Source organism: Convolutriloba macropyga, chromosome 7 (genome assembly GCF_964194025.1).
Source record: "Convolutriloba macropyga chromosome 7, txConMacr16.3, whole genome shotgun sequence".
Taxonomy (NCBI): Eukaryota; Metazoa; Xenacoelomorpha; order Acoela; family Convolutidae; genus Convolutriloba; species Convolutriloba macropyga.
In genome coordinates this window covers 63,916,725-63,935,994 of record NC_134474.1, presented here as the reverse complement: position 1 = coordinate 63,935,994, position 19,270 = coordinate 63,916,725, and the positions used below count along the sequence as shown (strand labels likewise).

Sequence of the window (19,270 nt, the reverse complement as noted above, 5' to 3'; positions counted from 1 at the left end):
AGATTGTGCAGAACTCATTTCTGATAGCGCAAATTTTTTTTCAGACAATTTAGTTTTTTTAACTTTTTTTCAAAGCATCCCAGATCATTAAATCTGTTATCAATATAAAGCTCTCTGCGTCAAAGAGTTCCCTCCGAAGAGAAATGTTAGAAATTTGTTTTTTTTGAAAAAAATTTTTCCAACGATTTTGACCCTTAATGTATTGCAATATAGCATCATTTTGATCAAATTTAGTTATAACCTGATGGAAATCGAAATAATTCAGCAGGCAATTAGCGGTATCTTAATTGTATATTTGGTGATGTTATGCTTAAATGCTAACCAAATCAATTCAAGGTAAAATCAAGCAGTGAAATTAGAAAAACATGACAAGAAAAATTTAACGCTACATTCCACCGCAGCCACAATTGTTTTTTTTTTCGTTTTTGTCTTCATTCAACTTTAGTAACTATTTGTAGCACGTGAAGTGAAACTCAAAATCGAATTATGTCAACATCAGCAAAACATTATGGCGACTTAAAATGTTGCATCGCATATTTTGCGATTGGTTTGCAAATTAACCTGTTATTGACAAAAAATTTTCGACAAAATTTGCATTTTGGTTAACAAACTTTTATCTACATCGAAATCAAAAAGCAAAATTGACGTTATGAAAAACAGTTCAAATTCTGTCGTTATATTTAACTGAAAGCAGTCAGAGAAGCAAATTTGACATGTCATTCCACTATACTCATTTCTAGAGGAGGAACTTACACGTTATCAGGATTTGTTCTTTAAAATATTTCTTTGTGATTTTACAGTTTAAATAATTTTAACTTGTGAAAATAGAATTAACCTTGTTATTCTCAAATTTTTCTCCGAGGAACAAAGTTCTCAAGTGAACGCTACATTGTGCAAAACAAAGAGTCAGGTTGAAGCCTGGCATAGTTTGATTTAGCCCATTATTGAAGCCAATTAAGAAAAACAAATTGTTGTTGTAATTACATTGATTATTATTTGACTTGCATTTCATAAGATCTCCTATTTATTAACTGCTAGTTTTTTTTGCTGTTGTTTGAAATTTTGCTTGCTCTAAACCCCGTTGCTGCCGAAGACAAATTGTTGCCCAATCTGATGAAGATATCAACGAAAGAACTCCCCAAAGAAAACCAAACCAATCAACAGCGCAACGCCAGCGAGGCAAACAGAAAAATTTATTTAAAAAAAACTGAAGTGGGAACCCTGCTTAAAAGAAAAAAGCAAAGCAAACGCAAACAGCAACCAGGCATTTAAAATTTAATCAACAGATTGTTTATAATACCTATACAATAACAGTCAGCAAAAATTCCATACTACAGGAAGCGTGAAGACTTAGTGCCAGAAGTTAACATTAAACGAAGCCTTGGCTACAAAATAATTGAAGATTCATATCGACCTTACATCATAAAGGTCCTCTGCCAACAGATTATTCGCGTTCTGTTGCACAAAATAGCCAAGCAACGGCAGCGTCGAAACTAGCTTGTACTCTATACAGGAAATTTTGTTGAAAAATATCTGAAAGAAGCAAGGGAGTGCTAAGCGAATTTGGATTATCGTTGGCTTTCATATATAAGCAAAGCCACGCAACCAACAAGGAATGCAACGCAACTCAGGCAGAGAACAAAAAAGAGAGTAATAGGAGCTACCCCACTGACAACTCGGTTGCTGAAACAGTACAAAATGGAGCAACAGCAAGGGGCCAAAATACCGAGAATGCTTCGAGAACATCTTATGCAAAGTAAAAGCGTGAAGAAGGGTTGAAGAAAATCAGTATCGATCAAAAACCAAGTTGCGGCTAAAACAGGCATGGCTTTGAAGGAGAAACCTAGAGCTAGAAATGCATGTGAAGAAACTCGATACACATTAACAACTATTGGAAGCAGAACATGAGCTAGAGCGCAAAAAGAAGAGAACGGCATTAGTGAATGATCATGTCCGTTCCCAATCATCAACTGCTCGAAACAAATCACCCTTCAACTGGAGCCCGAAGAGGAGATTGAGCCAATAGGGTTGACAAAGCTCTAACACCAGATCGATTAACAGCTCGCTTCGAAGCAACCGCCGAAGTTAACAGGCATAGTCACTTGGCATTGTGGATATCCCAATTCGCGTGACCATTCATCCAGCATTGAAGACGGGGAAGTTTCCCCAGAGTTGGTCTACGATACAACAGTGGTTACTCAGGTAGCAGTAACCTATCGGAGCTGACGTTGGAGGTTTTCGACGGAAACCCTCTCAAATGGCGGGAGTGGTCTAGCACGTTCTTAGCTACAGTGTATCAACTACCAATACCAGACTCAGAGAAGATGAGCCATCTGAAAACACTGCCGACAGGCAAGGCCAAGTCAGCATTATATGGAATGGGCTGTTCTGGGCAGTTCTATGTTGCTGCATTGCGCATTCTGGAGGGGGATTTAGGAAGCCCACATGTGATAACTGATGCGCAGCTCTTCAAGGGTAAAACCTCACGACTCAAAACGTCTGATCAGTTTCTCAGTTATTGTATGAAATTGTGTATTTTTGCGCAAAGAGGACATTTAGATCGACGATCTGCAATCACGCTCGACACTCTATTCCGTGTGTTAACAAATTCGCAAGATTTTTTAAATAAAAAACTAGTAGACCAAATTTGCTCATGAAACATCAAGAATGACAAATTATTTCGAAAAAATTCGAAAAGTTCATATCAAATTTTTTGTCAATTTTTGATTAACGTAGAAAAAGAATCAAACCATAAATGCACGTATCTGTATGTTTGTTTGTGTGTGCGCGCTTGGTCGCTCAACGATGTATTTGTAATGAGCCTGAGATTTGTGGTTAAGAGAAGGAGAGGGAAGAGAGAGTTAGTCTGAGAGTTTGATTTCTGTTAAGTGTTGAACACAAATAGATGCTGAGTGAAAAAACTGAAAAAAACTGTCCAAAGAGAGTACAAAATTGGAAAATTTACTTATGAATTGCTACAAAAATACAAATTGCTTTAAAGTTATCCCAAAACCAAAACCTTGTGTTGTTCAGCGTTTTCTCTTCAGCGAGAGGATCTTAAAGTTGTGTGTGCAACCTTGAGAGGTATTGTGGAACATTCTGTGCTTTGAACAGACTCGGGTGAGTTGTCTTGTTCATATTCGATTCTTGGTTTTTACGCACAGTGAAATGTAAGAACGTTGAGCAAGGAAAAGATCTTTACATTTCGATGCCCCCGAAAGAAATATATAATCCCTGTATTTTAGTGTCCGTAAAAATATGAAATTTTTCCATGCGAAACCAAATCTGTATATTTGAGTAAACCAGCTGCCATTTGGTGTCATTTCGCTTGCAACACTCCCGATTTGAAGATGATTTTGTATCTTATATGTCACATCTTGCAAATTTAACATCCAAATCATGTATTTTAAAGAAATACAGATGATTGTTAGATTTAGAGGGTTTATGGATTAACTATTTGGAAAAATTGATGCACAAGTTGGTAAAGTTTTGAAAACGAGAAATTTGTGTTTCTTCGAAGTGCGTTTTGAAATCGCTCTTCGAACTGATCTATTCCTGTCTTTGGGCTTTTCTGTATTTGAGAACTAATTTGTTTTTATAATAAAGAAACCACCCACTCATATGAACAATCTTTCGAGAGTAGACGAAAAAACTTTTTTTTTCAGTTTATATAAAACTCTTTGAGTTCTCGTTTTATTTCAAAAGTAATTTCAACTAGTAGGTGAAATGGCCAAAACGTAAAATGTTTTTCTAACCAGTGTTCTTTGGGGCTACTACATTAGAACTTTTGAGATCAGCTTTCAGCGTTCCTGTAATTGTAGGACACAAATGGCTGCAGAGTGCAAAAAACTTTCAGAAAGATTGATGTTAGAAGAGTTAAAACCTATTAAAGTTAGAAGAAAAAATTGCAACAAATTGAATTTAAACTATAATCAATACCAAAACTGTGTTTATTAAAACCATGTGTTAGCAAATCTGCGAGATTTAAAAAAAGGATAGACCGAGTTTGCTCATGAAGCATCAAAATTGACAAATTAATTGAAAAAACTTCGAGAAGTTCATATCAGTTCTTTTGCCAATTTTTTTTATTACCGTAGAAAAACAATGAGACCTTGAATAACGAATGACGAACATTGAGCAATGATAAGATGTCAAAACAGAAATTTTTATTTTTTTTGGGTGGTAAGGTTTGTATTTGTGTTTGTGCGCGCGCTCTTGGTTGTGCATCCATGTGTTTGTAATGTGCGTGAGATTTGTGCGTAAGAGAAGGAGAGGGAAGAGAGAGTTAGTCTGAGAGTTGAGAGTGTGACTTCCTTTAAATGTTGAACACAAATAAATGCAGAATGCAAAAACTGTCAGAAATTATGAAAGAATCGGAAAACTTACTTATTAATTGCTAATTATTTACAAACTGCTTTAGAGTAACTCTAAAACCAAAGTCTTGTGTTTTTCAGCGTTTTCTCAGAGAGGATTTAAAAGCTGTTTGTGAAACTTTGAGAGGTATGGTGGAACATTCTGTGCTACGCACAGACTCACATGAGACGTCTTGTTCAAATTCGTTTCTTGTTTTTTACGTACAATGAGATGTAAGAACGTTGAGCAACGAAAAGATCTTTTTTTCGATGCCACCGAACGAAAAATATAATCCATGTAGTTTAAAGTCCGTAAAAGTTTGAAACTTTTCTCTGCAAACCCAATCTGTTTGTTTGAGTAATCCGGTTGCTATTTTGTATCATTTCTTGCAACTATCCTGGCATAAAGGTGATTTTATACCTTTGATCACCGATCTTGTAACTTTAACATCAGAAATCGACTCTTGAGCAGTGCATAATCTGAAACAGTGACACCGATTATTGTTTGTTTCGCAATCAGTCAAACGATCAGTTGAGTTGACCGACATTGTGAAAGATAAGATGAAACAAAACCCTCAATGAAAGAAGCTCTCTTAAGCCCATTGAGAAACCTTAGGCTTTTACTCATTCATAAATATAAATAGCCTATTATACTTACACACCACAAAACAAACACTACATACACTATACACGACTTATAATCAAGGTCTAACCATACTTATATGCAGTGGGGTACACGTGATGAGATATTTAAGGTGGAGTTAAGCTAGCTAGAGCCAATATCAGATATCGAAGCTTCTTCTTATTTGGAGAGAAGTTGCAAATTTGTCCTAATCGACGCTTGACCTCTAAGGGCATTATCCTCATCTAATCAGAATCCATTCAACAATTTATCATCTTCAGCTTAGTCTTCATACATACATACATACACACACACATACATACATACATACATCAGTGCATATAAAGAGGGAAAAGAGTAGTAGCCTTTGCTGTATTTATTCACTTCCCCCTTTTGGTTTATTGGATTAATTTGTCACAAATAGTTGCTTCTTTTTCACACACACAGTGAGCAATATGGATTACGGTAAGTCAATAGTCATAACACATCAAATCGACAAGGAGTTTAACTCTTTAACTTGAATTTGCACGGAACATTTCTATTATAGCAAAATTTTTTCCTAATATAAACCAATGATAATCAGAAAAGAAAGGTGGCATAATTGACCTCAATTTCCTGATTAAAATTGATTAATTGAATTTAAAAAAAGGTTTATTTTCACAATCGCAGATATACCAAAATACCGAGAAAATTACATAGTTCTGTAACATGATAAATTGTACCATTTTGTCTTTCGTTGGTAGGATATTCTGATCGACAAGCAATAACATCGCTTATTAGTTCACTTTGTAAAAGTAGACAAAAAGTTATAAAAGATTTTGGATGGTAAGATAATAGAATTTTCTGTTTTCAAAAATTGTTTTTGCAAAACAAAAAACACTTTGCTCCCCATTTTTTTGTAAAAGTATTTTAGTACCGGCTGTTTTGATTCTCACTGGCAATAATGTACTCGAAAAAAGGACACAAAATTATATTGATAACGAATCAACAATAAATTTTGGATCATTTTCGTTTGTGCCCCCCAGCTTAGTGGGTGCATATTATTTGCACCCCCAGACTCATTTGCCATAGTTTTACATAATGCTTTACTATGTAAGGAAACGTACTCTGTAACGGGGGGATGGGGACACGTACTCTGTAACGACACGTACTGTGTAACGGAAATTATCCTAAATTTTAATGTAACGACACGCACTCTGTAACGGAAATTATCCTAAATTTTAATGCCTAAATGCATGACAAATAAAGCTTTTCAAAAAATGATTTTAAGCCACAGAATTGCAAAAAAGAAAGTTCATGGAGTTCAAGCAATATTCACTAACAACATGGCAGCCAGTTCAAAGTTGCTTAACGCTTAAGGCAAAACTCAAAACCAGCTGAAACTTTTTCTGACGAGCTGACATTCTGGCAGATTCTTACAAGACGATGCATATTCTGGCAGAAATTTCAAACAGATTCCCTCAGTGTAACAATCTTTCTGCCAGAGTCCTACAGCACAATCATTTTTTCTGCCAGATTACTACAATATAAAATTTTCTGCTGGATTCTTACAAGATAATCTTCTTTCAGATTACCACAAGATAACAATTCTTCTCGCAGATTTCTATAACATGGAAAATTTTCGTGTATTATTCAAATAAACTATCGATCTAACTAGTGATTTTTGATAAACATTTTTGATAAACTTATGCAATACGGGCAAAATGCATTGAAAATTATTTTTTTTGTTTTTCATGAGCAGAATAAGTATACTGTGAACTCTATGAGCAAAATAAACACATAAAAATTGAGGAAAAGAAGATATGTAAACCATCATGTTAGGTTTTTGTTAATCAGAACAAGAGGGCAACTGTAGTTGAAAAACTTTTCAGAGAAAACAATTTGAGCAGAATGCAACTCAACCGGAACAAGCTCTTTCCCTTTTACCAAAATCTTGCAGCGTAATCGTTTTCTGCCAGAATCTGGCAAGATAGCCATTTTACGGGCAGTTTCTGTCTTATAATCGTTTTGCTAACAACTGCTGCTAGATAATCCGTTTTCTGGCAGGATATAGCAAGATAACCATGTTTAAGCCATTTTTCTGCCATGGAAAATAACCGTCTATCTGACATTATCTGACAGATTGCTGCAAGATTGTCATCTGGTTTGGATGAGGTTTCATATCTCGTTCATGTCATTTTGCGTCCCTGTCATACATATAGATGTAAGAGATTGGAGGAGAATTTTATTTTTTTTTGTTTTTCAATTTTATTTTTTTTCTACAAACGTTTGACAATCAAAAATAATATACCGCACCGCTAACATTTTCCCTATTTCATGTTGAGATTGGTCACCAAGAATAGTTGTTTACTTTCTACTAAAAACATAAAACTAATGGATAACTGCTCCCGAAAAATACTCATACTTTTAGTGAAATGCAATTTCTTTAAGAAAGGATTTTTATCAAAAAACTTTTTCTGTTTTTATGCAATCATCTAGCGTGTTTTGGAAGAATAAACACTAAAGCACAGTGATCGTATGTTAACATTGATTATACCTTTTTGTTGAATTGATGGCGAAAACTATAAGCAAAGAAAAAATATTTACTTGGAAATTAATCTAAAATAATAATTCACACAAGAGAAAAGTCTCAGCAATCAATTGTTCGTTTTTTAACGACGTGGTAGCTTTCATTTTGTGCGTTTTTTTCCTAAACAGATAAAACTGAAGACCAACGAAAAATCATTTTCTACAATTCCTGTAATTGAAATGAAAAATACTTAAACAAAAAACAGCTAAATAGTAAATGATGAGTAGCTTACTTTTCACGAGTTAGGAAGAGATTTAGTATCCCGTGTCGAGATTTGGTCAAAAAATAATGTAAGATTAGCGGTGAACAGCGGTGCGAAAACATTTTTCACCGCAAAGCATCCGCATCTTTTAGCGTTAAATGTGGTTTTTTGTAAGAGTTGCGGTTTTTAGCGTTGAAAACTTTTTTCACCGCATTCACCGGATTTCTTATAAAAAAGAAACTGCACGCGTTCGAACCTCTCACCTCCTGCATGCTATCAACTTTTTATTCCGCTGCGCCATCTGTGACTTCCTGTAATGATATTTACTGTGAATTTAAGATAAGCGTTGAAATTAGCGGTAAATAATTGTAATATTTGCGATTTTAGCGGGAAAAATTGTTTCCGCCTTATTCTGCTGGTAGCACTGAAATTTTTTTCACCGCAGTCTTCTTTTAGCGGTGAAAAATTTTCTTTCACCGCTTAAGAGGTGAAAATTTTTTTCACCGCTGAAAAGTTTTTTTCACCGCATTCATCGCATTGAGCGCAAATCATGCATATTTTACTCAAATCCACCGCAAATCTTACATCTTTTAACGATTTTTAGCGTTGACACCTCGACGCGGGAATTGAGAATAAAATATTAAAACTTTGGTCAACATAATTGTAAAATTTGATAGGCTTGAAACTTTTTACAAGACTATACAAAGCCAGGATTTTATTTAGTCTCTTCATTTAAAGATTTTACTGTTTGCTTTTAAAACCCTGAAAGCCGACTGTAATGACTATAAAATCCAAATTATTATTTCTGTAAATTGTTTCAATTATGACTGAAAAAATAGTTTGGGAATTGTGTGGAAATTGTAGATTACTACGGACTGAGTGAGGAGGAGAGTGGAATGATGTGTAGAGTGATGAGAATGACAGAGTTCCTCATGTTCCCAACTATGGTCTCAAGTCAAATCTTCTGCTTCGTCCTAAGTACTCTCGCAACCATCGCACTTGCTAAGATATACAACAAGCACTCAAAGTTAGTTCTATCAATAACTGCACTCTAGATAGGGTTTATGTGATTATTGCGATGGAAAAATTCCCCATTCTATCTTTACCCAGGTTATAAATCAATATGAAACGTAAGTAATGCGAGGAACAAATTTACTGTTAAAATGTCAATTTTGGAAAAATGAACCCGAATTCGTTGCTGAAATATGCGGGCGCTTTGCATATAAATGTAGGCTTTCAGATTTCGTATGTTTCCCGCTTAATCTTCGATCAACTTATCAACTGACATACAAAGATGATCTTTATGATATGACCAACAATGAAACGAAATATTGGCGGCATGTTGCCCCCTTTTTTGTTCATCAATTTTGATTTACTCATTTTTTTTGTGAGGAGCAATTTTGTGATCATCTCATAGGGAAGTGAATAACAAAAAACATAACAGCTGACGGTGTTCCCCAAATTTTGTCACGTTTTGCACTCTCCTATCAAATTTCGTCCAAGTTGGTTCTAAACAATTACCTCAAATCCGAAGAATCGATGGACAAAATCTATTTTCTCGTGAGAAGAAGCATTAACAGTAATTTGTCTCACTTTGTTCAGGCAAATCATGAGGGCCAATACGTATAGACACGTGAAAATGTTTTAATTTCAAAATGCATGTTTCTCAATCTGATGTTTCTGATGAAACTGATTGACCACGATTTCTTTTCAAACGAGTTAAGGTGTTCATGTCTCATTACAACACCAAGCCAGAACTGAATTGCCTCGGTCACATTTGACCGAGTGTGTAACTAAACTCCGTTTTGCTATGTTAATACATGGGTGCTATGTTAATGAACTCTGTGGAATTGAGTTGGATTCAGAAGGTAGGCTATTTTTGAAGGGATAGTGATTGGTAAGTGATTGTTTAAATTGTAGTTCCTCCCTCACATTCGTCCTGTTGATGGCCTCTGCGTGTACTCTATTGGTGGCAGTGGAGGTGTCTGTCAGTGGATATCTCCTCGTCAAGCTCAACTACAATGACACGCACAGATGGGTCGCACTCTTACTGGTCAGTTCATTTGGGGGGGGGGGGGTGTCTTTTTTGAGGGACAAGTATCTGAGGGATGTTATCATCACTGGGGAGGGGGGATTGGTGCTATAGCTGAGATGTAGTCTCAAGGAGGCTTAAGGAGACATTATGTTTGACCAAAACTGAGTAGGAATAGAATAATGGCCACCAAAATGTAGGTCCTTGACCATATATGGATATTTATTAGGTACTAGTTCAATATTCTAAGGTGCTCTTCTGGTACTCAAAAGGATTTGCGAGGCTTCTTTTAGGCATTAGTTTTTGTTTTGATTTGGTTGAACAGTTCAGTCTTGATAGATACCAATCAATTCAATCCAATGTCTCCACTAAAAAAGAAACAAGCTATACTGCACAAGCAGAAGTTGAATCATATGTCTGGAGAAAATCTTTTCATAGCTCCTTTTTAATGCTACCCGGGCCGAGGAATTTGGCCAAAATTATGTAAGATCAGCGGCAACTAGCGTTGACAAGTCGGAAAATTCACCGCAATTTTCTTATATAATTTTGCGTTGAATGCGTTGAATTTAAAGACAAAAAATCAACGCATTCAGCGCAAAATTATGTAAGAAATGGCGGTGAATTTTCCGACTTGTCAACGCTAGTTGCCGCTGATCTTACATATTTAGCGTTGAATTTTGCGTAGATCTTACATATTTAGCGTTGAATTTAGCGTAGATCTTACATATATTTGCGTTGAATTTAGCGTTGATCTTACTAAAAAAAAACGCGTAGAACTCTGGGTATAGGATTCGAACCACTGACCTCCTGTTTACTTGTCGCCTCTTCTACCATTGTGCCACCGTACCTTGGTTTCCTTAAGAGCCGAAATCCTTATAAAGCGTAGATCTTACATATTTTGCGTTGAATTTAGCGTAGATCTTACATATTTTGCGTTGATTTTAGCGTAGACCTTACATATTTTGCATTGAATTTAGCGTAGAACTTGCATATATTTCGTTGAATTTAGCCTAGATTTTACATATTTTTCGTTGAATTTAGCCGAGATCTTACATAATTTCAACGTATTCAACGCATTTATCATGTGAGAAGTACTAGGAAAAATTTAAAATTTTTTAAGTTTTGAATAAAATTTGAATTCCTAAAATGGTCTGAAATGGTTTTTGCACCGTAAGAGAGCAAATGGTTATTTTTTGCTGACTTCATTTTTCTCAATTGTGCAGTATAGGGGTCGAAACAGTAAAAAAAATTAATTTTTCGAAAAAAACTTGAAAAATTTGAAATCTTCAAATAGACTGAATTGGATTTTGCACTATAAAAGAGCACTAAAAAAGATTTTTTCTGATTTCTTGTTACTCACCTTTGGAGCATAGGGTTCGAAATAGTGAAAAAATTAAATTTTCGAAAAAAAAACTTGAAAAAGTTTTGAAATCGTAAAATAGTCTGAAACGGATTTTGCACTAAAAAGAGCACTAAAAAGTGATTTTTCTCACCTGTGCAGTATAGGGTTGAAACAGTTAAAAAATTAACTTTTTGAAAAAAAACTTGAAAAAATTTGAAACCGTAAAATGGTGTCAATTGGATTTTGCACTATAAAAGAGCACTAAAAAATGATTTTTCTCTGACTTCACATTTCTCACCTTTGCAGCATAGGGGTCGAAACATTGAAATTGATTTTTCGAAAACAAAACTTGGAAAAGTTTTGAAATTGTAAAATGGTCTCAAATGGATTTTGCACTATAAAAGAGCACTAAAAAGTGGTTTTTTGCTGACTTCGCTTTTCTCACCTGTGAAGCATAGGGGTCGAAACAGTAAAAAAATTGGCTTTATGAAACAACTCTTGAAAAACTTTTAAAATCATAAAGTGGTCTGAAATGGAATTCAAAAAATTCAACCTTAAATTTGTAAGATCTAAGCCAAAATTCTACGCAAAATATGTAAGATTGGTGTTGAAAGCGTTGAATTTATGTAAGATCTACGCTAAATTCAACGCTAAATATGTAAGATCTACGCTAAAATTCAACGCTAAATATGTAAGAACTACGCCAAAATTCAACGCTAAATATGTAGGATCTACGCCAAACTGCCACGCAAAATATGTAAGATTGGCGTTGAATGCGTTGAATTAATGTAAGATCTACGCTAAATTCAACGCTAAATATGTAAGATCTACACTAAAATTCAACGCTAAATATGTAGGATCTACGCCAAAATTCAACGCAAAATTATGTAAGATTGGCGTTGAATGCGTTGAATTTATGTAAGATCTACGCTAAATTCAACGCTAAATATGTAAGATCTACGATAAAATTCAACGCTAATTATGTAAGATCTACGCTAAATTTTAATGCAAAATATGTAAGATTGGCGTTGAATGCGTTGAGTTTATGTAAGATCTACACTAAATTGAACGCTAAATACGTAAGATCTACGCTAAAATTGAACGCTAAATATGTAAGATCTACGCCAAAATTCAACGGAAAAATATGTAAGATTGGCGTTGAAATCGTTGAATTTAAGTAAGATCTACGCTAAATTCAACGCTAATTATGTAAGATCTACGCTAAAATTCAACGCTAAATATGTAAGATCTACGCCAAATTTCAACGCAAAATATGTAAGATTGGCGTTGAATGCGTTGAATTTATGTAAGATCTACGCTAAATTCAACGCTAAATATGTAAGATCTAAGCTAAAATTCAACGCTAAATATGTAAGATCTACGCCAAAATTCAAAGCAAAATTATGTAAGATTGGCGTTGAATGCGTTGAATTTATGTAAGATCTACGCTCAAGCGTAGATCTTACATAAATTCAACGCATTCAACGCCAATCTTACATAATTTTGCGTTTTTTAGCGTTGACACCTCGGCCCGGGTAACGATAACCGCTAACGATAACAGTGAAACGGGCGAACAACGAACAGTTAAAAAAACTTTTATTTTTAGAGAAACGAAAAAATAGTAAAAGAATCAACAAATGGTATTCCATCTTGAAAGTAATTATAAGATCATGCCATCTTCTTAGTCGTTGCTGAATTTATGAAAATTCGTTACAGTTTAATTAGATCACAGAATGGAACCGAGAACAAAAAGAAATTTTATTCAGGTACAGTTATCGTCCATTTTCCGAGTCAATATCTTTTTGTCGGTTCTAGGAAATGAACCACCACGGAAGAACCCCACATAACTTCAGATAGGAAATAAACCCCTTAGGAAAAACCCCCATTTTAAAATTGAGTGTCAGCCGTGACATTTTATTCGGTTGTGATAGTTTCATATCAAGTCCCACGGGCCGCTATGGGACCTCTTAGAAAAAGCGTGACAAATTTTGATTTTTTTTTGTAATTTTCATTTGCTGTTCCCAGTATCTCGTCCCGAAAAGGAAAACAGATCATATTCACGTGGACTAAAGAACAATTAGAGAGTAAAATGGATCAGTCAAAGTTTTCAGGCTCAGTTTTGCCAAAAATTGAGGCTAGGGAAATTTTTTTTACTTAAGCTTTTTATGCTTCCACTTCAAATCGTTTTTTTTTTCAAACCCGTCTCATCTTTTTTTTCTATAGTAGAAAAATAAGAGAATTTTTGAATAGCAAAGTGCTAGAATGTCAACAACAGATTCTCAACTGGTTATTATAGCAACGTCTTGTTTCTCGATACCCATGCAAAGATCTTGCAAGTTCGTAAAAAACTTACTTGATTTTTTCATATTAACCCATGTTGAGGTCCAGACCTAAATTGGTTTATGATCAGAACCAGTCGAGCCCTTACCCGTGTGTTCCCAGACCGAAAGTACAGGGTCTGGACAAGAAGTTAGAGCGCACTGAAGTCTGGACGTTGGTCTGGAGATGGTCTGATCAGAGGTAATTTTGGTCTGAAAAGTCTGACTATAGGCGGATTCGAGCGCACTTGAGTGTGATCAGAAGCAATTTCGAGCGTATTTTGATTTGATCAGAGGCGACTTCGAGCGCAATTGGGTTTGATCATAACCTCTTCGAACGAACTTGGGTCTCTAATCAGACTATTTTGAGAGCACTTGAGTCTGGTCAGAACCGGATTCGAGCGCGCTTCAGTCTGATCAAAATGCTCAACTGGGTCTGACCATAGGTGCTTCGAGCGCACTTGAGTGTGACCATAGTCTGATTAAGCTCTGGGCAATAGTCTGAATTTGAGTCTGGACCATGGTCTGAAGATGGTCTGATCAGATCGCCTTTGGTCTGAAAAGTCTGATCATTACTCTTTGTGTCTGGAAAGTCTGATCAGAGGTAACGTGGGTCTGGAAAGTCTGATCTTGGCCACATTTACTATGTTTTTGTAAGCTGCTTATCATGGTGTAACAACTTTTGTTTCTCGGGGAAGAGTGCTTCAATATAGTAATATTATTGAAAGAAACTCTCAATATTGGTTGTTTTGGGAAGAAGCAATTTTGCATGTGCTGACTATTCCCTCAAACAATTGATGCAGGCAGACTAACATTAAAAGGAAAGTGTTACAACAATCCTCGAAGACCAAAAGCAAAATTGCAAATTGCTCCATTCATCACGGAAACTATATGTTGTCTCATTCAAGAAATCATGTATATTTTTGGGTTGTAATTGAATCCCAGCAAAGAATAATATAGTTCAGCAGTTGTTCCTGCTTCATACATTATTGTCCATTACCATTAAATTTTTGTGCTATTCGTAAAGTATGCACAAACTTCTGAGTTATATGTCAAGAGAGACCAGCTACTATGGCGTGTGGGAACTGCCTATTTTGTATGGCTCTCGTCGAAAATGAATTACAAGACAGGATTTCTTTCGCAAAGCTCTTACTTGATAGACATTTTACAGAATACTTGCTAGAAATTCTACCTTTTGGTTGAGTTTTCAAGATCTTGTAAAAAGAGTCCGAACACGTAGTCAAGGTACTATGAATGTGTTTAATAGAATGTCTTTTAAAGAACTGTCTCTATTAACCTTATAACAATAATTGATGCTTTCTTCTTGTTAATATCGTCTGATGTCAACTCTAATCTCATTTAATTCACTCTCTAAACACGCACACTGACAAAATCATTGAATTTCATATCATCATATTTGATGTATTTCAATTTGTCTTTTCTATAGCCGCCATTGGTCTTTTCTTTACTACTAAGACCGACAGTTGTCAAATAAACCTGTTCGCAATGGCAGATTATGATTTCGAAGATATATTTTGTCAAATGGAAGCCTATTATCCAGATATAATTGTTTCAATTTTCTTTCCTTTTATTCTGTTACTCAATATTTTATCAATCGCAGCACTGGCCAAAAAGTACCGGCGGCAAACTAAGTCAGCGAAAACAGATCATGAAATTCAATTGCACTTCATTCATCTCATGGTTAAGTTCGTACCGAATTGACTGCATAATTTTTTTTTCCTACCTCCTGTAATGCGGAAAAGTACTCAATGCTAACCAGCTTTTTCGTTCGATCATTTTTGACCCCCCCCCCAAAAAAAAATAATGATTGAAAAAGATGTGAATTGCATCAATGAAAAGTTCTTGTAAAAAAATTTCTGCAAGGGGTTCTTTAATTTGCTGTTCGCTGAGTAGCCATGAGGTTCATGGAAAAAAATATCCAAAAACATGAGTTTGAAATCTCAAAAAATGATATTTCAAATGAAGCGTCACGATAAAATAAGCTCGCCTCTTAACGTCCCGTAGAATTTAAAAATTGTTGTGCGAGACTTTTTTTATTGAAATACCATCCAATAAAAAATACCTGAAAATCCTTAAAAAACAGAACTAGAGAAGTGGTAACTCGCAAGTGTATAATCCTAAGCACAGAGGGTTAAATTAGACCCTTCTACTCCTCAAAAAGTGGAGACAATATTTTTTAATTTACAGGGATAAGCAAATTCGATTCCGAGTTCCCAAGTCGCAACTATGATCTAACGGCCGGAAACATATCACATTTATGGAGAAAAAGTGGCAGTACGATTGGGAACTAAACCAAGAAAGATATCAATCTATAACTCTAAGAGCTATTGATTATTGACGATCAACAAAAGGTTGTCGTTGTTCACTCCACAGCCAAACCAGATAACTTTCAACCACTAGAGAAAGGAAGCACAATCCTTTGCCCGTCAAGTACTTCAGGGTTAATACAGATTGTTATTAATTTTCCACCTGATTGGCCCTTCCATACTACATGGGTTAGTCCTTCTAACCAAGTCTTCAACAAGCAGGCAACTCTGCGCTACGAGTGGTTTCACGGTCTCCAGCGGAGCGCAGAGATTGATACTTTTAGAAACACCCGTATCATGGCATCAACCGTCACCATCTTTGATGTTTAAATTCAAATACACTTTAATTTGGGCGCTTAGTTGATTGATCTATTTTGCAGGTTGTTTAATGCAATAGTGTGTACTGAATTGCCGCAAAAACTCTAACTAAACCAATTAGACCTAAAGATAAAATATTACAAAGCAAGCAATCAAGGACATTACACCTAACTAAACAAAAGCCAGATTCAATCAAAGTTTATTCTCATATTAGTCTCCAGTATATTTCCTTATTCTCTATTACGTCTGCTCTGTTCAATGTTTCTAAGAAATTACAAAAATACAAACTAGTGAAAGACTGTCGTTTCTTGGAATTTTTGAGATTGTATATTAAATGTTGTTTTCAGAATAAGAAAATTTGTTCAACGAAAGCGCCAGCACCAGTTTTTTACTTTTCATATTTCTTTGAAAACTGTGTCGACAGAAATTTTTTTAACTTGTGGAAACTACATTTAATATCCTAGATCTGGCCTGATATCTAGGGTGCTTTCAAGCATAGGTATTTAGTGAGGTCCAGAAATTAAATTCCCAGGATCTTTTGTTCATGACTACGCGTTAAATGAACTTTGAATTACACTTTTTGTTCACTTTCATGGTGTTAATAGTATTATCACGTTCGAAAAGTGCATTAGACTAAAATTGGTACGAATTTTGTTTTAGAAACTCAAAATATAACTCTAATACTTCCTAAAATTGGTACGAACCTTGTTTGAGAAAATCGCAGTAAACTCTAATACTCTCAAATGAAGCGTAACGATAATATAAGCTCGTCTCTTAACGTCCCGTAGAATTTAAAAATTATTGTGCGAGAGTTTGCTGTTAAAATTGCATCAAATAAAAAACCTAAAAATCGTTAAAAACAGAGCTAGAGGAGTGGTAAAGTGGAGTGGAAAAGTGTGTTATCTTAAGCACAGAGAGGATTATACTAGAGCCTTCTGCCACTCAAAAATTGGAGGCAATACTTTTTAATTTACCGGAAAAAGCAACTTCAGTTCCGTGTTGCCTAATCGTAACGGTGATCTATGGGCCGGAAACAGGTCATATTTATGCGAGGCAAAAGGTGGCACTACGATTGGGAAATAAAACAAATAAGATATCAATCTATAACTCTAAGAGCTACTAGTTTTTGACAATCGAGAAAAGGTTGCCGTTGTTCACTCCACAGCCAAATCAAATGACTTTCAATCCCTAGAAAAAGAAAGCACAATCCTGTGCCCATCCAGTTCTTCAGGGTTAATACAGATTGTTTTTAAACTTCCAACTGATTGGCCCCTCCATCCTACATGGGTTAGTCCTTCCAACCAAGTCATCAACAAGCAGGCATTTTTGTTCTTGAAGTGATTCACTAAAAAGGTGGCCAACGGAGCGCAGCGATTGATACCTTCAGATACACCCGTCTCATGGCATCAACCGTCACCATCTTTGATGTCAAAAGTCAAATACATTTTATTTTGAGCGGCTAGTTGATTGATCTGTTGTGCAGGTTGTCTAAGCAGCCATGTGTACTGAATTATTGCAAAAAATCTAACTAAATAAATTGGAGCTAAAGATAAAATGTTACAAAGCTAGCAAGTACGTTACACCTAACTAAGCAAAAGCTGGATTCAATCAAAATTTATTCTCAAATTAGTCTTCAATGTATTTCCTTATTATCTATTAGGTCTACTCCATTCAATATTTCTAAGAACCTATAGAAACAGAAACTAAAGGGAGACTCTCGTCTCATGGAAATTCTGAGATTGTAAATTAGAAAGTTGTTTTCAGAATAAAAAGAGCCAGGACCAGTTTTTTTTAAAAATACTGAGTTTCCATATCTCGAGGAACTGTGTCGACAAAAATTTTTTAATCTTTGAGAAACTACATTTAAGGGCCAAGACCTGGCCTGATATCGAGGGTGCTTTCAACCATAGGTATTTAGTGAGATCCAAAAATTAAGTTCCGGGGATATTTCGTTCGTGAAAGGGAGTTCAATTAATTTTGAATTTTGCCTTTTGTGCTTTTTCATGCTGTTTCGTTTACTAATATTATCGAGTCCGAAAACTTCATTGGACTAAATAAATTAAGTAAATTAAATAACTAAATAATTTAGACCTAAAGATAAAATGTTACAAAGCTAGCAAGTACGTTACACCTAACTAAGCAAAATCTAGATTCAATCAAAATTCATTATCAAATTGGTCTTCAATATACTTCCTTATTCTCTATTAGGTCTACTCCATTCAATATTTCTAAGAACTTATAAAAACAGAAGCTAAAGACAGACTGTTGTCTCTTGGAAATTTTGAGACTCTAAATTAGAAAGTTGTTTTCAGAATAAAAAATTTTGTTTAACAAAAAGAGCCAGGACCAGATTTTTTAAAATACTAGCCTGACTTTTCAGATCTCGACGAAGCTTTGTCAACGGACAACTTTTAACTTGTGAGAAACTACATTGAAGGGCCTAGACCTGGTCTGATATCGAGGGTGATTTCAACCATAGCTATTTATTGAGGTCCAAAAATTAAGTTCTGGGGATATTTTGTTCGTGACAACGAGTTGAATTAATTTTGAATTTTGCCTTTTGCGCTTTTTCGTGGTGTTTTGTTTACTATTATTTTCGCGTCCGAAAAGTGCATTAGACTAAAATTGGCACGAACTGTGTTTGGGAAAATCACAGTATAACTTTAATACGCTCTAAAAATGGTACAAGCTTTGTTTGAGAACATCACAGTAAACTCTAATACTCTCAAATGAAGCGTCACGATAAAATAACGTCTTAACGTCCCATAGAGTTTTAAAAAATTGTTGTGCGAGACTTTTTTATTGAAGTTGCATCAAATAAAAAGACCTAAAAATCGTTAAAAAACAGAGCTAGAGGAGTGGTAACTTGCAAGTGTATTATCCTAAGTACAGAGAGGATTATATTAGACCCTTCTACTCCTCAAAAAATGGAGGCAAAGTTTTTTTGATTTACTGAAAAAGCAACTTAGATTCCGAGTTGCCAAGTCGCAACTATGATCTAACGGCCGGAAACTGATCACATTTATGGGCAAAAGCACTACGATTGGGAACTAAAACAAATAAGATATCAATCTATTACTCTAAGAGCTACTAATTTTTGTCGATCAAAAAAAGTTGTCGTTTTGCAATCCACAGCCAAAATCAGATGACTTTCAACCACTAGAGAAATAAAGCACAGTGCCCATCAA

General features: G+C 35.2%; 1 protein-coding gene across 1 annotated transcript; it reads left to right on the top strand.

The window, feature by feature from the left end:
• The first annotated feature begins 5,152 nt into the window (after nucleotides 1-5,152).
• LOC142343101 (uncharacterized) lies at nucleotides 5,153-17,574 on the top strand. Its single transcript, XM_075394788.1, has 4 exons — nucleotides 5,153-5,439; nucleotides 8,610-8,772; nucleotides 9,666-9,798; nucleotides 17,566-17,574. The coding sequence occupies exons 1-4, from the start codon at nucleotides 5,430-5,432 to the stop codon at nucleotides 17,572-17,574; spliced, it is 315 nt and encodes a 104-aa protein (XP_075250903.1). The 5' UTR covers nucleotides 5,153-5,429.
• The last annotated feature ends 1,696 nt before the right edge of the window (nucleotides 17,575-19,270 follow it).